Raw genomic sequence first — 25,988 nt, 5'->3', positions numbered from 1 at the left:
CCCTTTTTTTGGCCGTTGGGCTCCTATGTTCATAAGCGGCGGCTGCCCTGACTCCGGGAGCTGCGATGTGTTAAGAGGGAGGCTCTGCCCCCTTGCTGCCCCCGCTCCTCCCCCATCTGGGACGAGTGGGTCCACCTTCACATCGGCGTCATGCCGCACCTCAGCGCTGTCCGTCAGTGTTATCACTGACGTCACTACGCTCACTGCGTGCCCTACATCTGCGGGTGGGGAAGGTCCGCCTCCAGCGTTCCCTTCCTCCACGAGGCCATGGATGTCTCTCGTCCTGACCCGCCATACCCGCTGCATGACGTTAGGGTCCCAGGCTTGCGACCAGCTTCGGGGAAACATGGTAAGTTGGTCACTAGATCCCCATCTCTTTCTCTTATCACTATCCTCCCTCTGGATTTCTCACTCTTTGGGACAGCACCCTTTCACCCACTATTCATCCCTCACAGCTACAGGCAATCTGCCACGGCACACTGCCACTAATTCCTTTCCTATCTCTTTACATCCACTTTTTGCTTATGCATTTTCCTCACACTCACTTCTTTCTTTCACCCTGTTGGGATTTTTTTCATTCTTCTTTTCACATCAGTATTCCCTATCCAATCTATTAATTTTCATTACTATTGATAGCACCACGCTACATTTGTACTTTTTAATATATATTTTATATATATATAATAGATCTGGAAGATTCATCTCCCCACTATCCTTTCACCACCCACCTGCCATGGACCCCCCCCCCTCTTTGGCTGCTCTCCAAAGGACCCTTCAGCTCCCGGGTCAGACTTTGGTCTGCCGTTTCCACATGGGAATCCAATTCTCCATTAAGTTTCATTAACCTGTGAGTATTTCATACTCCTTCCCAATAATTACTACCTCTTTGCGATTTCTTATACTCAAATTTTGATATCTTCCAATATTTACTTTAACATATTGTTCTTTTGTAGATATACTCAAATACATTAATCTCTGCGGGTCCCGCGGGCCAACCCTTTGCTGTTTCATTATTAAAAGCTCAGCATATAAATTAAAGATACACAGGATATAAATGTAATACTGCAAGTGCTATGAAACCTAGCATTATCCAAGCAAAAGTATGATCAGAAAAATACAGCCCAGTAAAGTGTTAAAGAGAATATAAAAAAAAAGAACAATAAAAGCAATAAAACAAATTGAAGTACACACAGGGGTTGATTTTCCAAAACTGGAGAGTGTAAAATCTGGTGTAGTTTTGCAAAGAAACCAATCAGCTTCCAGTTTTTTTTTGTCAAAATTTAAAGTGGTTGTTGAGTTATTGATAAGAATTACTGGCAGCCCCTCTGTAATAACAAGACATACTGTGCAGTGTCTTTTAAAATGTTTACATCGCCGCTGTGCGGTCACATGACATCCCGCCACTCCTCTCCAATCTGAGGACTACAGCAGGAGGGGCTGAGATTCCCCTCTGACATCAGCCAGGTGACCGCACAGCAGCAATGTCAAATAAGGTATTTAGCTACATAATTTAAAAAAAAAAAAAACACAGACATTGCACAGTGCACTGTATAGCTTGTTATTACAGAGGGGCTGCCAGTAATTGTAATAACTAACTATAAAGACACATGTAATAGCGTCAGGAGGGGAGGGGCGGGGAGGAGATGGCTCACAGATTAAGACATGACAGGCAGACAGGCAGGCAGGGAGGGATCTTTTAGGGTTACAACTACTTTAACTAACCAAGCTGAAGTTAGAAGCTTTTTGGCTACCATTCACAGCTGCACCAGATGTTGTACTCTCCAGTTTTAGTAAATCAACCCCATTGTGTTGCCATTTTAACTTAGCATATAGACTTGTTCACTAAGAGGTGTGTGGGTGTATTTGTGCATCTCTTTTCCCCCTTCCAGAGGGGTGATGCAATAGAGTGATGGTCAATAGTGTGTCAGGGATTCAATTTGGGGTCACAGGTGGGATGGTACAACATTTTCTCACAGTTTGGCATGGTTGACTCCAAAAACTTAAAGATCCTGACTGTAGGTGAGGAAGCATGAAGGGCTGCTGAATACCCACCCACCTTTCAAATTGTGGCTCAACCACCTGCTCATGTCATTATAGAGAAAAATAGAAAGGCTACTCTGATAAACTCTTAGCTCCCATTCACACTGGTGCGACTTGTCATGCGATTTGACAGGTCAAATCACATGTCAAGTCGCACCCGATTGTTGGCAATGGAACTGTTCAAATCTGTGCAACGCGACTTTGTGGAGTCGCATTGATTTGAAAAAGTAGTTCCTGCACTACTTTTGGTAATTTTAGGTACGACTTGTATAGGCATCTGTGCATGAAGTCACACAGATCTCAGCCAAATCACACTGACTTGCAGCTTTGAAATCATTTAATGTGAACCTAAGCTTAGGGAGAAAGAGAATAGAAATAAAAAAATACAAAAATATATAAAGAGCCTTTACAAAGAGTTGAAAGTGTTGTAGAAGAGATAGCATTGGCTGAAGCTGCAAACACAAATCTTGAAGAATTCTTTATAAAATGAGAGGAATGTCTTACGTGCTAAGAACACCGCTTTCTGCTCATGGGCGATCACCATGAGGTCATTGGTGGGTGAGAGGGACAAGACGCAGTCCTGCAGCCAATAGACTGAGGGGGCTTTACTGGGGACCTCCTCTTCTGTCTGTACATAGAAAAACGCAATGTTAATGTTGCTGCCATCCTAAGAATTGCTCCACTGAAGAACCATTTATAAACAAACACAAAACATTTATTAATACGTCTGAGTAGTTTTGAAAGCAGAATTCTGAGACATATCAACTAATCTTAAAACGATTCCCTCCCCCTGGTAACACCTATACTAAATAACTTGTGCAAGAAAGATGTATAAACAGTTCGGCCACGGGATCTCCCCTGTGTCAGCCAGTGGCAGCTACAGGGGAGAGGACAGAGTGCTCAACAACAGATGGAATGCCTGGGAGCAGTGACATCACCCATAGGCTTACTATGGCCCATTCGCCATCGGCGCTCCCTCCTTTCCCCTGAAGCCACTGCTAGCTCACACAGGGGTGCCGGATCATACGGTTGGAACAGAACAGCCTGAAAATAGGTAAGTATACAGATTCTTCTTCAGCAGGTTAGTTAGTATGGATGTTAGGAGGGGGCAGGGATCACATTAGTTAGGGTTATTCCGGAATGTCACCAGTTTAAACACTCATACCTGTAAACTCACATGGACCAGAGCATAGGTTTCATCTGTGCTATGGGTCTGTTTATTTGCCAATAACTTTGTCATTACTTAAAGAGGTTGTAAACCCATGAAAAACTTTTTTTTTTGCAACCTGAAAGACAAACACATTGCGTTGCATCGCATACTAGCTCATTATGAAATACTTACCTTAGAACGAGCCCCCGCCGTGCTGCCCGCTTACCTGTATGACGGGCGACATGTCCAGTCGCCCGTCTTCCGGGATCGCGGCATCCGGCCATCTGATTGGCCGGAGCCGCGGTGACGTGCGCGGGAGCCGACGGTCACGGCACAGGGCTCTGAAAGAACGGCACCAGCGGCCGTTCCTTCAGAGCGCATGCGCCAGTGACGTCACTGGCTGCATGTAAGGTAAATATCTCCTAAACGGTACATGTTTAGGAGATATTTACAGTACCTATAGGTAAGCCTTATCATAGGCTTAACTATAGGAACAAGTTGCAGAGGAGGGTTTACTTCCTCTTTAAGAGAACGAATTTATACATAAGGCTTTCTTCTAGTGATTCTGTAGTGCAAAAATGATTTTAATTTGGATTTCCCATCAGATTTACCTACAGCAATAGTAGGGTTAATCTCTCCATCAGGGACACAGACAGCAAAAAAAAAAAAAAAACTTATAATTCTCCTGCGCTCGAGTGGTAAGTGACAAAGGATAAATCATTTTAGATGGTCTTTGTTGGCATCACTTGTGGTCTTGCCGCCCCCTCAGGACAAAGGATATCCAAAAAAACTAAAAAGACAACAACAAGAGAGGGGCGCAACGACCTAGTGCATTACCACTAAAAAGGTTTATTAAAATCCAAAAGCAACATACATTATATTCAAACATAAATGTAGATAGCACACATGAGAAAAAGGGGGAATATTGGGACTATGTATGAAGCACATGGATAAACCATGTGTCTCCATCCCTGGCTATATGCGAAAAAAGGAAAAGGTTGGGACTTTGAGTGAGGTGCGCAGCTAGGCTAGGGCAGAGTGTGATGGACAATCACAACAATACATGGGCAACAAAAAGAAAAATTGTAAAATATAAAAGATATTTATTAAATACCACCACAGCAGGTCAAAAACCTAACAGTGCATGTAAATAAATACATGTATATGTAAAAATATAATACAGCACATTGGATAAAGTGGTCCATAGACCAGAAACTGGATAAATGGAAGCTGGTTACATACAAAATCTGGTGAATATGAAGAATATACTGTATATCAAGTAAGAAAATGATGCCAACATGTGGTGATGTAATAAACATGGAAGTTGCATCCCGGATAGCTGCGCACCTCACTCAAAGTCCCAACCTTTTCCTTTTTCGTAGATAGCACACATGTAAACACGATCGGACAAATCGTCTCCAAAGTAGCCAAGGCACTACCACAGTGCTGGATGACGTGCTGATGTCTGCACGAATCTGGTTAGGCTGACGCGTTTCTAGGGAGAACCCTCTTCCTCAGAGCCAAAAGGTGCTACTAAGAACCTGACAGGGGTTCAAACTATTCCCCGTTCCATCTCAAATTTAAAAAAAACATGTACCGAGGAACACATGGGCTGCAACCGCCATCCTCCCTCTGAATATGCTAGTTCCCTGGCTGTTGAACATCTTGCAGCATACTTGTCCTGGGTTAGCAACTTTGAAAATTTTGTAAACAGGGAATCATCAGCAGAGCCAAAACACTAGCATTTTTAGAAAAAGGTCAGCAATGGCATCTTCTGTATTTCTCTCATTACAAAGTGAACCTGTCAGCAATTTTGATATTAGAAAAACAAATGACCTGACTAAGAGCAGTGCTATTATCATTGTTAACCTCTTGTGTGCAATTCCTGATTCCTCTTCATTACTAAAAGGTTTGACTTCTTTACCGGATGGGGATAAGTCATCCACTGCAACACACAATTGCATTGCGGTACCCTGTAACACAGCTGCATCCAGGACATGGGTTGAGGAGCCATTCAAAATAAATGGACCACATGCACTTAACCATGAATAGTAGGCTACCACGCAAAAGGGATAAAGCACATGCCTTACCACGTTATCATAACATGGTAGTGTGAACAAGCATTTAACGCGTATGAAAAGTAAATACCTAACAACCATTTGGCACATCTCTGCAGCTTATGCACATGCTGGCTTGTATCTTTAAAGGAAATATATGATCACAGCATACACTTATTTTTTTTTATTTTAGAACATCAGTATTGTAATGCCGATACAAACAGAAGTTATTCCTGACAATCCAATATAAGCTTACTTGAAAAATCTTCTTAAGCCCTCGTTCACACTGGAGAAATTTGACAGGTCAAATTGCATGACAAATCGCAGCCTATGGCCAGCAATGGCACCATTCCAATTGGTGCAACGACGACTTGGTGCAGGCTCCGATTTGCAAAAGTAGTTCCTGCACTACATTTGGCGATTTCAGGTGCGACTTTAATAGACCTCTGTGCACCCAAAGTCATACTGAAATGCGGCTTTGAAATCGTGCGATTTCAGATGAAGTCGCACAATTTCAAAGCCACGTTCATTGTAAACGAGGGCTTAAATGTTGTAAGTCCTGCCTGTCTGCTGGCCTCCTCTTTCCAGAACTTCCTGGATTCCCTACATGCTTTGCAGCTTCTCCTCTGTTGTTTTCTTTCAGGACTGCATATCCAATGGTACCTTGCTGCCTGCAACCTGTGATTTATTTATAGTAAAAAAACAAAATCCATAGAGTGCACAGGAGAAACAGATAAATGTCTCTGGTATAGCAATTAATAATAAAAATCATCAGTCCATGGAGGGTTAAAAAAGTCTATGATGAATACGAGGCTTAATGACGTGGTGAGCTAAGTGACACTCAAATAGGGCAGCTTTTCTCAGAAGTAAAGGCAAACTATGTAGAGAACGTACAAGATAAACAGAAAAGCGCCTCCGAATGTGGACTATTCAATGTATCACATAGAAAAAAGACAATTGGCAACTCACAAGAGCCAGGAAACTTCAGGACTTATGTGATAATGCAGTAATGTGGGTCCACCTGGTGTATTGTCAGTCCATTGTCCCAATCCAACAGCCGGGGGCACCGTGGTCTATAGGAGAAGAGGATGCCGGCCGTCTCCTGTGTACTTCCGGTTCACAGGCGGAGGCTGTGAGGGGAACCACAGCACAGGGAGAAGCGTATGACCTCACCAGGGAGCCGAGGCAACACGACGCGTTTCTGAGCGTGCGCGAGGCTCTAACTGAGCATACGCACTCTTTTTTTTAGGTGTAGACTCCTACCTTAATACATTCTCTGCATTGAGGTAAGAAAACTTTTTTTAATACAGCTTCCACCCCCCCCCCCAAAGACCCCCTAGATATTAGCCTGATCTTGCTACAGCCTGCTCTCTTTCTCCCTCCTTAATGGACTCAGCCATTGGCTCCCACTGCTGTCAATAAAATCCAGTGACAAGGGAGCGGGAGGTGGGGTTGAGCAGCACTATATATGCCAATAGACACACACAGTGTGGCTCGGAATTGGGCACACACAAGTACCCCCCCCCCCCCCAGCAAGCGGCTTGCTTTGGAGGGGGGGGGTCGTACTCAAAAAGGGGAAGAGTCAGGGGTGCCCACGAGGGACCCAAAAAAAGGAGAATTGGGGCTGCTCTGTGCAAAACCATTGCACAGAGCAGGTAAGTATAATAGGTTTATTATTAAAAAACGGAATTTTTGTAAAATCTTACCTGTAAAATTCCTTTCTCTGAGTCCTCCGACAGTCGCCGCCCTCTTCATATTCGTCACAATGGGGGTATTAGACTTTTCTCCGAAGGAGTAGCTAGGCAACAGAATATGTCAATATAAAAGTTTTAACATATCCCACCCCCAGGGGGTGGTCCCCTCAGTCAATACCCTCCCACTTCCTGTATCCATACTCCAGTTTCAGTGGAATAGCAGTAGAGAGTACAATCAACCCCAAAAGAGGGGCGGGGGCGGCGACTGTCGGAGGACTCAGAGAAAGGAATTTTACAGGTAAGATTTTACAAAAATTCCGTTTTCTCTTACGTCCTCCGACAGTCGCCGCCCTCTTCATATTAGTCACAATGGGGACGTCCCAAAGCAGTGCAAACATGAGGGGTGGGAAACGCAGCCACGCCCCAGGCAACGCCGTCTCCACAGCAGAGAAAGGAACCTTACCAAAGGAAGGAAACCATCTGGGCAACGGAAAAAACTTGCTCAACAGAAGCAAAAAAAATCCCAGGAAAACAAATAACCTAGGGATAACAACATGTATCCCAAACAGCCAAGAAGCCCATACAAGAGGCTCTAAGGAACTGCCGCACTAAGAACCTTGCGGCCAAAGGAAGCATCTGCCGATGCCTGAACATCCACTCTGTAGAATTTTGTGAAGGTGTGAACGGACGACCAAGTCACCGCCTTACACACCTGGGCCACAGAAGCCCCATGACGACAGGCCCAAGACGTACTCAGAGATCTTGTAGAGTGCGCCTTCACAGGCACAGGGGGAACTTTCCCCTTCAAAGTATAGGCCTGTTCCACAGTCTGTCTGATCCATTTGGCAATGGTAGAGGCCGACGCAGCCAAGCCCTTCCAAGGTCCCTCAGGAAGGACAAACAAGGAATCCGACTTGCGGAAAGATTCAGTCGATTTCAGGTAAACCCTAATCGCCCGAACAACATCCAAGGAATGCAGCTCCACCTCCTTCGGATGTTTGGGCTTCGCGCAGAGCGAAGGCAGGACAATGTCCTCATTGATATGAAAATCCGAAACTCTCTTCGGAAGAAAAGAAGGGTTGGGTCGCAAGACCACCTTATCCAGATGAAGGACCAAGTACGGAGACTTGCAGGACAAAGCCGCCAGCTCCGAAACCCTACGAGCCGAAGTTATCGCCACCACAAAAGCGATTTTTTTTGGACAACATGGACAACGAGATCTTCCTGATCTGTTCAAAAGGAGCGTGTTGTAACACGGACAGCACAAGGTTCAAGTCCCAAGGAGGCAAGGGTGCCCTCCTAGGAGGGACCAGATGTCGCACCCCTTGAACAAAGGTACTAACCAAAGAGTTAGACGCTACAGGACGTTGAAAGAGAACGGCCAGCGCAGACACCTGACCCTTGACCGTAGCCAACGCCATACGCTGGTCGACACCCGTCTGAAGGAAGGACAACACCCTAGACACAGAGTATGTGCGAGGTGAAAACCCCCTGGACTCACACCAGGCAAAATAGGCCTTCCGAGTACGGTGATAGACCTTCCCCGAGGAAGACTTCCTCGCGTTAATCAAAGTGTGAATGACCTCCGGAGAGAGACCCCTATCCTTCAGGACCTCGGTTTCAACAGCCAGGCCGTCAAAGCCAGCGACTGTAAAGCAGGATGGAATATCGGCCCTTGAGATAAGAGATCTTCCCGAAGAGGCAGACGCCAAGGAGCATCGACCGCCAGGTTCACGAGATCCGCGTACCAAGACCGGCGAGGCCAGTCCGGTGCCACAAGAATCAAAGTGTGTGGTTCCGAGTTCAACCTGCGAAGGAACCTGGGCAGCAATTGAATCGGCGGGAACGCATACAGCAGCCGATACTGGTGCCACGGGGCCACCAACGCGTCGGACGCGTCTGCCCGAGGATCGCGCGTCCTTGCCACGAACCTTTTTACCTTGTTGTTCAGACGAGACGCGAACAGGTCCACTTCCGGAAGACCCCACTTCGCGCACAACATCTGGAAGACAGCCGGGTGGAGAGACCATTCCCCCTGATCCAGGGCCTGGCGACTCAGATAATCCGCCTGCCAGTTCTCCACCCCCGGAATGTGTACCGCCGATATCGCCGGGACATGAGTCTCGGCCCAAGAAAGAATGTCGGCCACTTCCCGAGCCGCTCGGGCACTCCTGGTGCCCCCTTGGTGATTGACGTAAGCCACCGCCGTGGCATTGTCCGTCTGCACCCGAACCGGACAGCCGCGCAGCCTGTCCGTCCAACGGTGAAGGCAGAGATTTATCGCACGCAACTCCAGAATGTTGATCGGAAGGGAGGATTCCTCCTCCGACCAAGTCCCCTGGGCGGACAGAACGCCCAGAACACCACCCCAGCCCAACAGGCTGGCATCCGTGGTGATCACCGTCCATGAAAGAGGACGAAACGACTTTCCCCCCCCGACACCGCCGGGGACTGGAGCCACCACAGAAGATCCCTTCCGGTGCGACGGCTCAACGAAATCTGGACATCCAGAGACTGCGGACGCCCGTCCCACTTGGACAGAATCTCCGCTTGGAGACCCCTCGTGTGAAACTGGGCAAAGGAAATTGCCTCGAAAGCCGAGACCATCAGACCCAGACACCGCATGCACTTCCGCAGGGATGAGCACGGAACGTCCCTGAGGGACTGGACTTCTCCCTGAAGAACCTTGATTTTGTCGTCCGGTAGGAAGACCTTCGCATGGACAGAGTCCAGGATCATTCCCAAATAGGGAAGACGAACCGTCGGACACAGTGTCGATTTTGGATAATTTATCGTCCAACCAAACTCCTGCAGAGTCTGCACCGTGACGGACAGATCCTTCTCCAGACCCTGGCTGGTCGCAGATCGAACCAGAATGTCATCCAGATACCCCAGGACAGAGATGCCCTGGGCCCTTAACAAGGCCAGCAGTGGCGCAAGCACCTTGGTGAAAACCCGCGGAGCCGAAGCGAAGCCAAAAGGTAACGCCACGAATTGGTAGTGATCCTCCGCAATGGCGAATCGAAGGTACCTCTGGTGACCCTCGAAAATGGGGATGTGTAGGTACGCATCCTTCAGATCGATGGAGGCCATGAATTCCCCCGGAACCAGGGCAGCCACCACCGACCGCAGAGATTCCATGCGGAACTTGCGGACCCGTACAAAGCGGTTTAGAGCCTTCAAGTCCAGAATTGGACGAACCTTGCCCTCCTTCCTGGGTACAGTGGACAGATTTGAATAGAACCCCCGAAATCTGTCCCGATGAGGCACCGGGACCACCACTCCCTGAGCTCTCAGGTCCCGCACCGCCAGGTGCAGATCCCGCAAACGCTCCGGAGACAGTTGAAGATTTGAGGGAAAAAATCTGCTCTCCGGCCGAGAGAGAAACTCGATCTTGTAACCGGATCGAACGATTTCCTGAACCCACCTGTCCCGAACACTGGCCAGCCAAGGTTGTAGAAAACCGAGCAAGCGTCCCCCCACCCCAGAACCGGGTGAGGGCGCCCCTTCAGGCCGCACTGTTGTGAGCAGCGGATCCGGATTGGCCGGACTTCTGCTTACCCGTCCACGGCTTCTTTTGAGAGCCCTGACCTTTGAACGGTTTGCCCTTAAAGTGCGGCCGAAAGGCACGAAAGGACCCCTGAGAGGGCCGAAAGGAAGCATGCTTCTTACCAGGAGCCGACTTCTGGGATTGGGGCAAGAGCGTGCTCTTACCCCCAGTGATCCCCTTAATCAGAGTATCCAAGGATTCGCCAAACAAACAGACGAGAACCGTCATAAGGGAGATTGGCTAAAGTCTTGCGAGAAGATTGGTCCACCGACCAACACCTCAACCAAACCAAACGGCGAGACAACACCGCCACACCGTGTACACGTGCGGCCAACGGGACCATATCCAAGTCCGCATCGCACAAATACATGACACCCTGATGGATTTGATCCACCATGTCCAATGTCGCCTGCGGGGCTGAGTCAGCCACCAAAACGCGTCTAAGCACCTGCGTCCAACTCGCGACCGCCTGGGCCGCCATAAGGCAAGCAAACAGAGCTTTTAGCATAGAACCCATAATAGAATAGGTATGACGGGCAAGAGACTCCAGCCTCTTGTCTGTGGCATCCCGGAATACCGGGGTATCCTCAGCAGGAATCGCAGTGGACTTATTCAGAACCGCGATCGCGTGATCCACAGGAGGTGGTACGCTCGTCAGTAGCTGGCGTGAAAGGATAACGCAGTTTAAACCTACTGGGTACCGCAAAAGGTTTGCGAATATTACGCCATTGTTCCTTAACGGCGCTCTGAAAATCATCAGTGCAGGGAAAAACCTGCGATGTTTTGCGCCTTCTCTTTGTCCCATAAGCTGCCAAGGCAGCTGGCGGACACGGTTCATCCTGCAAGCGCAGCGTTTGCTTGATGGAAGCAACCAAGTCATCCATGGGTGCAAGCTCTTCAGACGAGCCCGGGGGAGAATAATCCACCCCTTCAACCTCAGCCTCCACCTCGGACCCCACAAGATCCAGGGAGGAACGGGACCCCGACAAGGAGACCCCGGCCATATCAGCCCCCGCACCATCACCCTCTGAACCAGAGGAAATTGAAACTCTGGACCTCTTAGTGGATTGAGCAGCCACCAACATTTGCACCTGGGCAGCAAGATTAGCCACAATCACAGCCAAATCCCCCCCTGGGGGAGAAACAGCAGTCCCCTGGCTATCCACCAATGTGGCAGGAAATTTGCCCTCCTGAGAATCCATTGCCCCACAAAACTTATGCTGACAAGAAAGGGTTAACTGCCCCCTTAACAAGCGTGGCGAGCGCAGCCCACCGCCACACGCACAAGCCTAATGAGACCCCCACAGGGATAGCACAGAAAACAGGCAATGGATACAGGCAGATAGAAAAGTTAAAAACCTGAGGGGACCCCTGTAGTAGCTGCTGCTTCGATCGGTGCACATCAGGAAAGAGGAAGTGATGCAATCAGGGCGCTCTTGTAAAGCCTATGAGAGGCTACAAGAAAATGGCCGCCCGCATTGAAAACATGCGGCCGGGGCGATGCAGGCAAAAATGGTGGCGCCGAAAACGCCGCTCCCCCGCTCTGCGATGTAACAACATCACCCATGTAAAAATCAACATGGCAGGTCGCTGCAGCGACCGCTGTACAGTGCCCCCAACATGACCAAAGGCATGCCCCACAGCACACAGCGCTTCACACATTAACAGGCAGGCACACAGTGCCACACAGCCCCCCCTCCTGCAGCCCACAGCGTGCAGGCAGACTGACAGGGGGCCAAATAGTGCGAATAGAGGCAGGTTACACAGTCCCAGACTGACAGGTCCCCACATAAGTACACTTACCTTCTAATGACGCGGGGGACCCGCACAGGCGAACAAACCGCAGCACATGAGGCAGGGAGAGTCGCATCCAGGACGCACGAAACCGGGGTTAAGAAACCACAGAGCGTCCAGTGAGGTAGCCACCTCACCAAGCATCCCTGCACCGAACAGGGATGGGTCGTTCACTGTGCCAGGAGCGATACCTGGCTGAACGCTCGATGGCAGGCCGGGAAAACCACTGACCCACAACCTGCGACCAGGGGGATCAGCCCGAGTCCCAGCCCGCACGAATCCTCTTCATCAGAAGAACTAACTAACGCTGACAAAATGAACAGCTAAGCAAACAGAGAGAAAAAACTCAAACAAAATCAAAAAAGAATAGAGAAAAGGCTGAGACAAATGCCCCAGCATAGAGACATCCAGCTACTCCTGACAAGCTAGACATTGAAACTGGAGTATGGATACAGGAAGTGGGAGGGTATTGACTGAGGGGACCACCCCCTGGGGGTGGGATATGTTAAAACTTTTATATTGACATATTCTGTTGCCTAGCTACTCCTTCGGAGCAAAGTCTAATACCCCCATTGTGACGAATATGAAGAGGGCGGCGACTGTCGGAGGACGTAAGAGAAAAATAAATACAATTTCAATAAATACACTTTAGGAATGCTGCGTGTACACAAAAATAACTATTTACTTGCCATAAAAACTAGCAAACTCCTAACCTTCTGTTTACTCTGACAATTCTGCGAATGCTGTACTGAAATCCCAAACAGTGTGGTCAAATCGATCTTTGCTAAACTACAGTAACCCCCCCTCATCACCGTAAGAGGTGTAGGGGTAGAGAGGAGAACAACACTGCATGGGATTTCAGTGCAGCTGAGGCAGCGTTGTCCGTTCAAATGAGTAGTTAGGAACTCACTATATTTCTGGCAGATGTAGGTATTTTTCTTTTTTTTTTTTATTACAGGTACGTATATAGCTTTTTCTGTACTTGCATAGCTTGTAAAGAGAGCTTGTGTTGCAGAGATTTTGCATACGTTTTTTGTTTTTAATTTTTCACTTATATACTTTAAAATTATACATACAAGAAAGTCATATCACACCTTATACACCGATCCAAGATTGCACATAAATTAGGATTGTGCCTCCACTAGGCTGGTACAGTGCCTGCTGAGCCAAAATAACTGGTGTAAAATATAATTGCAGGTTTCATTATACAGAAAATATGACAGTGGGAAATCCAGGTCAAATGTTCTCATCAGGCCCTGTGTGGGCAGCAGCTGTCTCTAGCTGCCAGCTGTGTATCGCCAGTCACATGAGAAGTCATACAGGGAGAAGCCGGGCATGGTGCCAGCAAGGAAACCAGTGCATTAAACAATGGCCAGCACAGAGATGATGTCATGATTATACATTTGTTTTCCTTTATTTAACTCCCTATGAAAAAGGATTATGAAACCGGGAGAAAATCGTTAGCCAAGTCAAGTGTTTTCATTTCTTCTGCCAAAAATAAAAATTGAATCCCGTTTAAATGCTAAAGGCAACACAGATCATTGCTATGCACCATATGAAACTTAAAGGGGAGCTCCAGTACCTGTCAAAAAAATAGTCTGCAGCTTTAAAAAGTGTAACTGCTGACTTTTAAAAAAACAGCCATTAACCTGTCCCATGGTCCAGTGATGCACTCAGCCCAGCCATTTTCATCCTCTGTCCTCCCTCGGCGGCACCGGAATCTTCACTATGGGCACCCGGCTGTGACAGCTTGCGGCTTCACAGCCGGGTGCCCACTGCGCATGCAGTCGTGATGCACATTGTGAATGGTGGATGCAGTCCGCTGGGACCTGTCAGTGTCCCAGAAGACTGCAGGGGGAGGGAGGAAGGAGAACTTCTGTTGCTGAGCGCCGCGGCGTTTGGAACAGAAGTGGGAAGCAGGTACCTGTGAAAAATCGGGTACCTGCTTCCCCTGCTCCTCAAAAGTGCCAACTGTGCAAGGGGAGCCTGATGACGTCTGTATGATGAAACGCATAGAGCTTCACTGCCTCACTTCCACCATTGCTTTGGAACGCACTTCCGGACCGCGTGGAACGCACAGCGTTCCGGAATAGATTCAGCGCGGCAGACCTCCCAGTTCATGCTTATATCTTATGCCTGATTTACTTCATGTATATGACCCCCAGTGGCTGTTCCAAGCTATCCAAAGGTCATAGGATCTCTATTGATGTTATGTCCAGAGGAACCAAGTGATGACCTTTGAGGGGCATAGGAACCACATCCAAGTCGGAATATAGGCCTATTACCCCTGTAGGGGTTTACCCTTCTGGTAAGTGCGGTCCTGGCAGTGAGGGGAGCACCTTTGACCCATCACACCGGCCACACTTGAAGAGTCACTGGAAATACACAAGTCACCTCTGATGTGAGGTTGCACCAATTTAAAACCTGCACTGGAGGACTTCGTGGTGCCATTGGGACTATTATATTATTATTAATTTTCTGGAGAGCCATACTTCACTCTATATAAGTGATAGACACCTTATTGTATATACCTCTCTGCATTTTTCCACCTCTTTTGTTACGTATGCGATTTGGAATCGCATCACATTGCACCATTAAATACCTGCCCTATTAAACAATTTTTTATTAGTTTGGATACCAAGAAGTATTCACTTGCACTCGCCCCTTTCTTTTTGGGGTTTGCTCTGTACAGAGTATATGCACATTTACCACTTTATATTTGCACAATTTTGTCGGTTTACCAAAGATTTCCGTTATATTGAATAATTTATACCATTGAGACACTTAGTCACTTTATTTCCAAGCACCTTATTTCCGGAAAAAAGGATCACTTCCCTTCTATCACTACCCGTCACTTATTTGGGTATTAATTCAGCTTATTATTTATTTAATGTCCAATTTTTGTGTGTATTAACCAGCACATTACGTATAAGTATTCATTTGTTGTTTATTTTCAAGTACTTAAGTATTATAGTGTGGACACACACACACACACACATACATATATATATATATATATATATATATATATATATATATATATATTGTAAGGGATTAGCTCGGTGGTAGGCGTGGATGACCCCTTTGGGGGTGCGTTTTCCCAGAGAGATAGCCGATTAGAGGTTGAAAACAAGACTGATTTATTCATGCAATTTACTTAACACAATTGCAAGCATCAAAACAGCCAAAATAAAATAAAAGACAAAATAAATCCTTGCCTCTGTGGGCGGCTACCTTCTCACGCTGGAACCTACCTAAGAAGTCTTTCCAACCTACTGTTGGGCCGACACTGCTGATCCTACAGCAGACACTCAAATGTCCATTTATAATAGCTTCGCAGGGCAACACAGTCCTTTTGTTTCTTTCACACAGCACATGTTGTTCATTTATAACAGGATCCTTTACTCTTCAGATTCTTCATATTGAACACAGTTCATTTAACAGGTCCCTTTACTCTTCACACTCTTCACATGGAACACTTTGTCTTCTCACCTTTGAGACGTCTTCACTCGTGGTTACCCTCCTTAGCTTCACATCGCTTTAGGGGGTCTTCTCCCATGCTCACCAGCTTGTCGGGAGGCACACATCCGACTGTCCCCCTCTCCCAGCCCACACGGCGACAGGCGGCAGCAGTCCTTCTCCCATGCCCACACGGCGTCGGGAGGTACACGTATGTCTGTCCTCCTCTTCCCAGCTCACACAGCGACAGGAGGCAGCACTCAATAGATTTTCTCTGGACAAATTATAGAGTCCTTGATCTCCTCATTCTGAACAGCTGAATGGTTTTCAACTTCCTGCTGGCTCTCTCTGCAGCCAACACCCTATAGTATCAGTGAACTTTCAAAGCAGGTGGGAATGTGTCTCCTCTCAGTGACTACATTCCCAGATTTACCTGACTTCCTGTCACATACCCCCCCCTCTTGTTTCAACCCTAGGGTTGGGACACATATTTCCAGGCACGCATGTGTCAGGCACTGCTGACTCACTGATAAGCCTCCTATTATCCTCAAGCTTCCGGATGAAACTGTTTTGTCATCTTCATTGACGGATTTCTCATAAATGCCACACAGTTTGTCTCTCATCTCATATACACATTCTTCAACTGCATTTTTGGCATCATTTTGCTCCTTCTCGTTTCTGTCATCTTCATTGACAGCTTTCTCATAAATGTCAGACAGCTTGTCCCTCATAACCGTCTGTCCAATCCACCATGGAGGACCGTGATCCATAGGCAACTCAATTGGGCTAGTCTTAATGTCTTCAACATTCTTAAGACGCCTCTCTCTGCAATCCATAAATGTTTTCCACAAAACTTTGAGAACCTTTGCTTCACTAAGCTTTGTTCCAAGTAGGGACTCTTGACATCCCTCTGTGACTTGAGTTGCCTCTCCATACATCTGTACACAATCATTGACTTTTTGTTGTAAAAGGGAATGATCTTCCTTCTTGAGCTTTGCTTGCTCTAAGATGCTGTGCAGAGGATTTTCCAATTGAGACAACAGGCTGTCACACATTTCTTCAAAGTGACCCCTGTTCCTTTTCCCAGAGATATCAATATCATTCACCAAACATTTCATATTCATAGGCAGATCGGAAGCATTTGCACTCATCAACTTCTTAAACTTTTCGCCCTCCTGAGCGAGTCGCAGTAAAGGCCTACTATTTGATTTGATATTCAGTTTATATTTCTTGCCAAACTCTTCACAGAAGTAGTCAACCAGAACATCATCAACTTTCCTTACACCAACATAGGGGTTAAAGGCAACAACACAGTTGAACCCAGCGATCTGGGTGGTATCCATTATAGACCTCCTCTCTGCATCAGTGAAGAAGCATGGAACTGCAACACATTCTTTTACAGGTTTCTTCAATGCACTTTCTGCTGAACTATTTGACCGCTCAAGGTCACCTAGTTCTTTTTCTCTATCTGAATTCCACATGGAATGCATCTCAAGATCACGATCAAACTTCTGCCACCCGTCTTTCACCAGTTCCATTTTGGAAACACTCCCTGAAAGGCACTTATTCATTTGCTTCACGTTTTCACCAACAGCCTTAGTTTTCCCCACTAGGTTTTCAGCCTGAACTGAGAAATCATCACATTTCTTACTCAGCTCCTTTGTTTGCTGAAGTTCTAATGATACATTTTCCAATGCTTGAAGTTTTTGAAGGAACGGTTTATTCCAAAGGGGTGATTCAAGCCACATGTCATCACATTTCTGAGGCTCACTCAGGACAGACCCCAAAACACTGATCCTTTTAAAAACTGCATCAGGCACACTATCCCCTCTTTGGGACAGATCCTCTGTTGCCTGGAATTCCTCTTCCAGTTCCTGCAACGGAATCTTCATCTCTTCTAGTTGCTGTTCTAAGGCTCGCTTAGACTTTTCTAGCTCCTGAACGCTTTTCACAACATCATCCTTGGAGCTGACCAATTCTTCCATTTCTGTACGCAGCTGTTTAACACTTTCTAGTTCAGCCTTACACTCTAGAGCTTCCTCCAAAGAGCGAGCCAAGAACAGGGCTTTGCTCTCGTTATCACGCGCCTCCGCTTCTGCGCGGTCGCGTTCTTCTGCATATTTTGCAGACACAGTCTTCTCTTCACCAAGCATCTGATCAAACTTCTTTTTCACATCTTCAACACACTGTAATGAACCAACGCTTTCTTCCATGCGTTTTTTCATATCCGCTATCTGAGCTTGCAATGTTGCGACTTGCTCTGATAGGTTTTTCTTTGCTTCCGCCTCCTCTTTTAATTGTTCCAGGAAGCCATTTTTCTCATCCTCCATTTGTTTGAGCTTTGTGCTAAAACTCAGCCTTTGACACCTCTCTTCCTGTAAGAGTTCCTGCGTGTCTTGCAGCTGCGATTCCAAGATAGAAAAATCTTCCGCAATTTCTCTAGATTTGCTGTCTGCTTGAGAAAGCTGATTTGTAACATTGTCCAACTCAACCTGCAGTCGGTTTGCCTTCTCTGACAGCTTAGCACACAATCGGTCACCTTCTGACACCTTGACTTGCGATTCCAGAAGCTGTGCCTCTACTTTTTCCCTCTTATGTTCACAATCTCCTTTTCCCTGCATAAGAGCCTTCACCTCATTGGCTAGTTTCTGGGAATAAGAATGTAATTCTGCCACACAGGCTTCTTTCTCCTTTAACTGCTGCTGGACACGTTGGGCTTCCCCTTTCCAACTTTCACAGTCCGCACGCCATTCATCTACCACATTGCTCAAAGTAGTGAGCTCATACACAGTACTCAGTAATTTAGCCTCTCTTTCACTTTTCTCTTTGTCGCTGAGAGACAATGTCGCTTTCAGAGCAACATTCTGTTCCTGCGACTCCTGCAGGTCTATTTTTGTAGCTCCCAAAGACTGAAGACTTTTTTCCAGCTGATTACGCAACTCCAACATATCAGCCATACTTTGCTTCTGCAAAGTCTGAATTTCACTTTCCTTTTCCATGAGGATGGTATCTTTCTCCATTATAGTCTCTCTGCGTTTTTGCAACTCGACCAAAAGAAGAGCAGTGGATTCTTCCCACTGTAACACATGAGACTTGAGTAGTTCATTCATTTCCTGCAAGTTTCTATGCTCCATTTTAAGCAATTCCAAGGCTTGTTCCTTTTCTTCCATTTTCCGTTGCAAGGCATCCAACTCAGCCCTGCACACATACTCGGTTTCCTCCAAACCGATGGCCTCCATTGGCTGCTGGCGTCTCTGTTTCCAGCCTGCCATGCTCTCTTGATGAGCCTTTTGTTGAGCTGCAAAGCTCCGTTGTTTCAGCATCTCCCCCATTTTGGGTTTACTTTTCATCTGAGCACACTGCGTCTCCATAGCAGTTTCATCAGTGTTGCTAGGGACAACACCCTTCCTCTTTAGTAGACTCTCTTTAGGCATGGATGGGGCTGGTTCAGACGGTAACATCCCCTCCATCCATAGAATCCGGTCTCTCATTTCATCTATCTTTGCATTTTTCAGGCGTTTGGATCGCCCCATCTTCAATAACTCCACAAACAAATTTTTCACAGTCCAGCAAAAAATTTTCAGACCACTGTCTCTTTAACACATGTAGTTGTTCTCTCTCTTGCAAGATCTCTTTTCCTGCGCACACAGTTTGTGCAGTCACTTGCACCAGACACAACAAAGTTCATCAAATAATTTTGAGACCGCTGTCTCTTTAAAACACTTTTTATTTTTTTCTGTCAGGATCTTCTCTCCTGCACACATAGATTGTGCAATCTCATGCACCAGATAAAGTTCATCAAACATTTGCACTTCCTTGCAGGGATCTTGCTGCTTCTGCCCACTGCATACCTCCACCATATGTAAGGGTTCACTCATGGTTACCCTCCTTAGCTTCACATCGCTTTAGGGGGTCTTCTCCCATGCTCACCAGCTTGTCGGGAGGCACACATCCGACTGTCCCCCTCTCCCAGCCCACACGGCGACAGGCGGCAGCAGTCCTTCTCCCATGCCCACACGGCGTCGGGAGGTACACGTATGTCTGTCCTCCTCTTCCCAGCTCACACAGCGACAGGAGGCAGCACTCAATAGATTTTCTCTGGACAAATTATAGAGTCCTTGATCTCCTCATTCTGAACAGCTGAATGGTTTTCAACTTCCTGCTGGCTCTCTCTGCAGCCAACACCCTATAGTATCAGTGAACTTTCAAAGCAGGTGGGAATGTGTCTCCTCTCAGTGACTACATTCCCAGATTTACCTGACTTCCTGTCACAATATATATATATATATATTTTTTTTTTTTCTTCTGTATCCCTTTACCTATATTTGGCAGCGCCACTTACCTCCTTAACACCCTTCTATTTTCACTGCACACTTCTTGTGAACAGTTAAGAGGTAGGCTGCAGCCAATTTCCCACATTTTGATTGCGACTTTCATTCTAAGCGCGGAATTTTCCCTCCCTTATATACACACATACATACATACACACACATAGAGTGCCTTGCAAAAGTATTCGGCCCCCTTGAACTTTTCGACCTTTTGCCACATTTCAGGCTTCAAACATAAAGATATAAAACTGTATTTTTTTGTGCAGAATCAACAACAAGTGGGACACAATCATGAAGTGGATCGAAATTTATTGGATATTTCAAACTTTAACAAATAAAAAACGGAAAAATTGGGCGTGCAAAATTATTCAGCCCCCTTAAGTTAATACTTTGTAGCGCCACCTTTTGCTGCGATTACAGCTGTAAGTCGCTTGGGATATGTCTCTATCAGTTTTGCACATCGAGAGACTGAAATTTTTTCCCATTCCTCCTTGCAAAACAGCTCGCGCTCAGTGAGGTTGGATGGAGAGCGTTTGTGAACAGCAGTTTTCAGTTCTTTCCACAGATTCTCGATTGGATTCAGGTCTGGACTTTGACTTGGCCATTCTAACACCTGGATAGGTTTATTTGTGAACCATTCCTTTGTAGATTTTGCTTTATGTTTTGGCTTATTGTCTTGTTGGAAGACAAATCTCCGTCCCAGTCTCAGGTCTTTTGCAGACCCCATCAGGTTTTCTTCCAGAATGGTCCTGTATTTGGCTCCACCCATCTTCCTATCAATTTTAACCATCTTCCCTGTCCTTGCTGAAGAAAAGCAGGCCCAAACCATGATGCTGCCACCACCATGTTTGACAGTGGGGATGGTGTGTTCAGGGTGATGAGCTGTGTTGCTTTTACGCCAAACATAATGTTTTGCATTGTTGCCAAAAAGTTTGATTTTGGTTTCATCTGACCAGAGCACCTTCTTCCACATGTTTGGTGTGTCTCCCAGGTGGCTTGTGGCAAACTTTAAATTACACTTTTTATGGATATCTTTAAGAAATGGCTTTCTTCTTGCCACTCTTCCATGAAGGCCAGATTTGTGCAGTATACGACTGATTGTTGTCCTATGGACAGAGTCTCCCACCTCAGCTATAGATCTCTGCAGTTCATCCAGAGTGATCATGGGCCTCTTGGCTGCATCTATGATCAGTCTTCTCCTTGTATGAGCTGAAAGTTTAGAGGGACGGCCAGGTCTTCGTAGATTTGCAGTGGTCTGATACTCCTTCCATTTCAATATTATCGCTTGCACAGTGCTCCTTGGGATGTTTAAAGCTTGGGAAATCTTTTTGTATCCAAATCCAGCTTTAAACTTCTCCACAACAGTATCTCAGACCTGCCTGGTGTGTTCCTTGTTCTTCATGATGCTCTCTGCGCTTTAAACGGACCTCTGAGACTATCACAGTGCAGGTGCATTTATACGGAGACTTAATTACAAACAGGTGGATTCTATATATCATCATTAGTCATTTTGGGTCAACATTGGATCATTCAGAGATCCTCACTGAACTTCTGGAGAGAGTTTGCTGCACTGAAAGTAAAGGGGCTGAATAATTTTGCACGCCCAATTTTTCAGTTTTTTATTTGTTAACAAAGTTTGAAATATCCAATAAATTTCGTTCCACTTCATGATTGTGTCCCACTTGTTGTTGATTCTTCACAAAAAATTACAGTTTTATATCTTTATGTTTGAAGCCTGAAATGTGGCAAAAGGTTGAAAAGTTCAAGGGGGCGGAATACTTTGGCAAGGCACTGTATACTGTGTGTGCGTGTGTATATATATATATTTATTTATGTTATATATATATCCGACCACACTAGGTCCTGATGTTCCCACCTCCAAACTTCACTGTTGGTATGGTGTTTTTGGGGTGATGTGCAGTGCCATTTGACCTCCAAACATAGTGTGTATTATGGCATCCAAAGAGTTCAATTTTGTCTCATCTGACCAGACTATATTCCCCTAGTATTTCACAGGCTTGCCTAAATGTTGTGCAGCAAATTTTAAAACGATCTTCAACATGCTTTTTCTTTAGCAATGGAGTCTTGTGTGGTGAGCGTGCATACAAGTCATGGCGGTTGAGTGCATTACTTATTGTTTTTTTGGCTCTGTAGAGGGGTCAGAATTGGAAGAAATACTAGCTAGAAGGCACAAAGCTGCCCTCACCCAGACTTTCTGCTCGATTGACACAATTGTACATCATACACAGAGCATATTTAACCCCACTAAGAATTTCTAAATATCATTTGAATTATAGCCCATTATGCTCTAGATGTGATGGACATCTCTGTACTTTTTTCCATTTAATGTGGACCTGTCCAGATATCTATGCTTACTGGGAGCAAATTATTCAATTCCTACATAACCGCATGCGCTTTCCACTCCAACTAGACTCTAAATCATGTGTAATAGGTCTACTTCCAGATGTTAATGTAGACAAGTAATTTGCCATTTTCTTTATAAATATCTTCATAGGGGCTGCCCAGTTAAATACAACAAGGTCTGGGATAGATGGTTGTTATATGGGCATCCTGGCAGCCATTTTTGTCATGAGGTGAATGTAAGTTCATTATCCTTGAGTGTATATTCTTACATAGACTTTTAGAGGCTTAGCAAAGACCTTCTCAGGCCAATAAATTAAAGAGGCCCAGACAAAACGCCAAGATAAGGACTAGCCATGGTGCCAGGCTAGGTTACATTTATAATATTCAACCGATATTCATTATATATTTTGGGGGGAGGTACTCCTTGAATTATATGTTTAATATTATGGATATAATAGGTATAAGCTTTAAATATATAATATTGTGTAAAATATGTATACCATTTTTTTATGTGTAAAGAACTAAGTGGTATATGGATCCCACTTTAAGTTACTTCACTTTCAAGGAATGTTAATTGCAGTGGTTTAAACTTCTATTCAGGCAATATATATTTAAAAGGTAGACGGTATTCTTGACAGTAAGTTGGCATGATAGATAACATACTAAGATTTAAGTTTTTCTCCAAGGCTTAGGTCAGAATGTTATCTTTGAGAAAATAGTTGAATTAAACTTTTTTTCCCCAAATACAGACAAACGGTACCGCCTTGTTGACAATGGCGAGGTAGAGCCATATAGTGAACGAGGCCCTATCTGACGTGTTTTCACATGGAAAACAAAATCCACGCCCACATTCCCAAAAGATAAAAGTTTAATGTAAGTTAGAGACAGGGGGAGAATTGAAAAGATCAGGAAAGAAGTAGGATGCTATGATGAGGTTCTGACACACTGATGGGAGACATTTGAAGCTGAGGCAGGCTATTTAAAAGTGACATCCCAGGCAACAGACATAGAAGTCTTTGGTAAAGTATACATTTCTATAGGCAATTTGCTTGCCATATACATCTGACTGAACCATTATAATCTTTATAGCATCAAGATTTGAATTTAGATCATTCTAACTGCAGTATGACTGGTCTATTTTCTAATCTTGGGAATTTATACACATATGTATGAATCCCATTGAGGCGGATTTCAGTCCATAGTAAATGGTGCAGTTGTGATGTATTCTTAAAATAAATTAACTTAGTAGAAGTTTATTTTAACAAAAACAATCTTGACTTCTAGCAAGTCTTGGTGCATGGTGTAATAATTTTTGTCCATGCATTTTTAAACATTGAGTTGTGAGGATCTGTTGGCTGAGAGAGGTCACGTGTCAAATCTGTCAAATCTTTTTTCAATATTTTGTAAGCTCATGAGAAGCTATTAATCACATTCCAGAAGTTATAGGTTTTAGTTACTTTGTTATTCTGTAATATTATCCTTTGATTGCATTTCTCACATTACCTGTGTGATACATATTATTTAATTTTGTTACGCATTTTGTGTTTTTTTTACCAGTTATATTTTTTATATTATTCTGCACTGATTTTATTTTTGCACAAAATAGTATTCCTCTTATCTTCAAGTTAGCGCCAATAAACGATCCCGAGTTGTTGTTGATTTATGGAAATAAGTTGAGAATCTCCTTAATTATAGATCCTTGCTTATTTGCATAAATAGACACTGTTTATCAGAGCAGTATAAACATTCTGACAGTATACTTGTGTTTATGTTGCTTAAAATAACATGTTGGGTTTTCTTGATTCACACAAGTTAGTTATGTGCAGAGCACAGGAGCCACCCACTGTTCCTTTTTGGTATAGCTTCAGTTGTTCGTCTGTATTACATTGTAAACTCAGAATGTGTTAAATAAAGTTATTAGGAACCAGGGCATTCTGGGTAAGATTTCTACAAGAAGTGAATCAGCCACCATTTTGAGAAGATACAGAAGGGCAGCAAGACATGTTTTCTCAATCTCTCGCCATCACCCCTGAGGGAGCTTAATAAGTGAGTTTTTGTTCTCACATCTTGTATTATAGATTATTGTTTCTTTGTTGTATGCTATTTTGTACTGATTCATGTTTATTTTTATCAATTTGAAGTTTCACCTGGCTTGTTCTAATAAATTTGAAATCAAAGAAATATGGTATCTGAAGTTTATGGAGCAGTAAGGTTTAGCTCTCTGTCCTAGAGACAGAACAACAATGTTAAAGTCAGATCACTAAGGGAGGGGAGACTGAGAAAATGCTTCCTCTTGCTTGCAGCAGACTGATGACATCTTAGCTTAGGCAAGGTCACTGTGCTGGAGTTCAAGGACGGCATTCTAATCATAAAAGAGGGAGCATTGTTACAAAACGACCCTACTGCTGTATAAGGAGACGTGTGAGGAATGTAGTCATGCAGACTTGTAAAAGTTAATGAAAGATCATGTTTAGGTGAAGAATCTGTGCAAGCAGAAATGTACTGTGCTACTCTGAGGACAGGTCCTTTTTACATTGACATCCAATTCTACAAATTTTATATAAAAATAATTATAAAGCATCAGGTGTTGTCCCAACATTCCCAAAAGGAAAAAAGTTCAATGTAAGTTAGAGACAGGGGGAGAATTGAAAAGATCAGGAAAGAAGTAGGATGCTATGATGAGGTTCTGACACACTGATGGGAGACATTTGAAGCTGAGGCAGGCTATTTAAAAGTGACATCCCAGGCAACAGACATAGAAGTCTTTGGTAAAGTATACATTTCTAGATTTTCTATAGGCAATTTGCTTGCCATATACATCTGACTGAACCATTATTATCTTTATAGCATCAAGATTTGTTGCTTCATCATTCTGATGTGTTTGCAGCTGTAAAAGCAAGTTGCATTTCCCCACTGATCCAAGCCCCGACACACAATATACAGGTAAATGACAAACCCAACCCGAAAAAAAATCCTTACCGGAGGTTTATTCTCATTTTCCTCCCACGATCCCCAGTCTTCATTTTCCCAGCTGGACAAATTATCTGTATAACATATGGAAAAAAAGATTACATATTAAAGTGCAAATAAATTAAATAAACACTATAACAGAACATGCATAGCTAAATTGTGTTATCCTGCAAAACACCAGCCCTGCATTGAGCATTGTTTGAAAATCCCCTTTAAGGCTGTACATGTTACATTAAATGTACTTTAATGTACCACTTACAGCTGAACAGGCTGTACATGGTACATTAAAGTGGTTCTTAAGTTAGTTCGGAAAAAAACTAAAAGTTAGAAGCTACAAAAAACTGTAGATGCTGACTTTTAAAAGACTCACCTGTCCATGGATCCAGCCCCATCCTCACCCGAGCCAGTTCTTCACCGATCTTCAGCTCACCGGAAGGATGTTAACCGTGGGAAGTCAGCTGTGACTCATCGCAACTTCCCAGTGCACATGCACTTTGTGAATGGTCCTGCAGCCTCCTGGGACCTACCTGTGACATCTCCCAGAAGGCTGCAAGTGTGGGGGGGGGGGGTTCTGAATAGGGG

The 25,988-nt window shown here is 44.9% G+C and overlaps 1 protein-coding gene across 1 annotated transcript in view; it reads right to left on the bottom strand.

Annotated features, from left to right (window-relative positions):
* RAB3GAP2 (RAB3 GTPase activating non-catalytic protein subunit 2) overlaps positions 1–25,482 on the bottom strand; it is a 107,649-nt gene extending 82,167 nt beyond the window's left edge. Inside the window, exons 1-2 of the mRNA XM_082252557.1 lie at positions 25,416–25,482; positions 2,545–2,668 (exon numbers count right to left, since the gene is read on the bottom strand). Of these exons, the coding sequence (XP_082108683.1) occupies positions 2,545–2,584 (40 nt within the window). The 5' untranslated portion in view covers positions 2,585–2,668; positions 25,416–25,482. The remainder of the gene's footprint in view (positions 1–2,544; positions 2,669–25,415) is intronic.
* Positions 25,483–25,988: the final 506 nt, after the last annotated feature.

This window comes from Pelophylax lessonae (assembly GCF_965119305.1).
Source record: "Pelophylax lessonae genome assembly, chromosome: 3".
Taxonomy (NCBI): Eukaryota; Metazoa; Chordata; class Amphibia; order Anura; family Ranidae; genus Pelophylax; species Pelophylax lessonae.
Note: the sequence above shows the minus strand (reverse complement) of the source record. Positions and strands in the feature narration are given on the sequence as shown.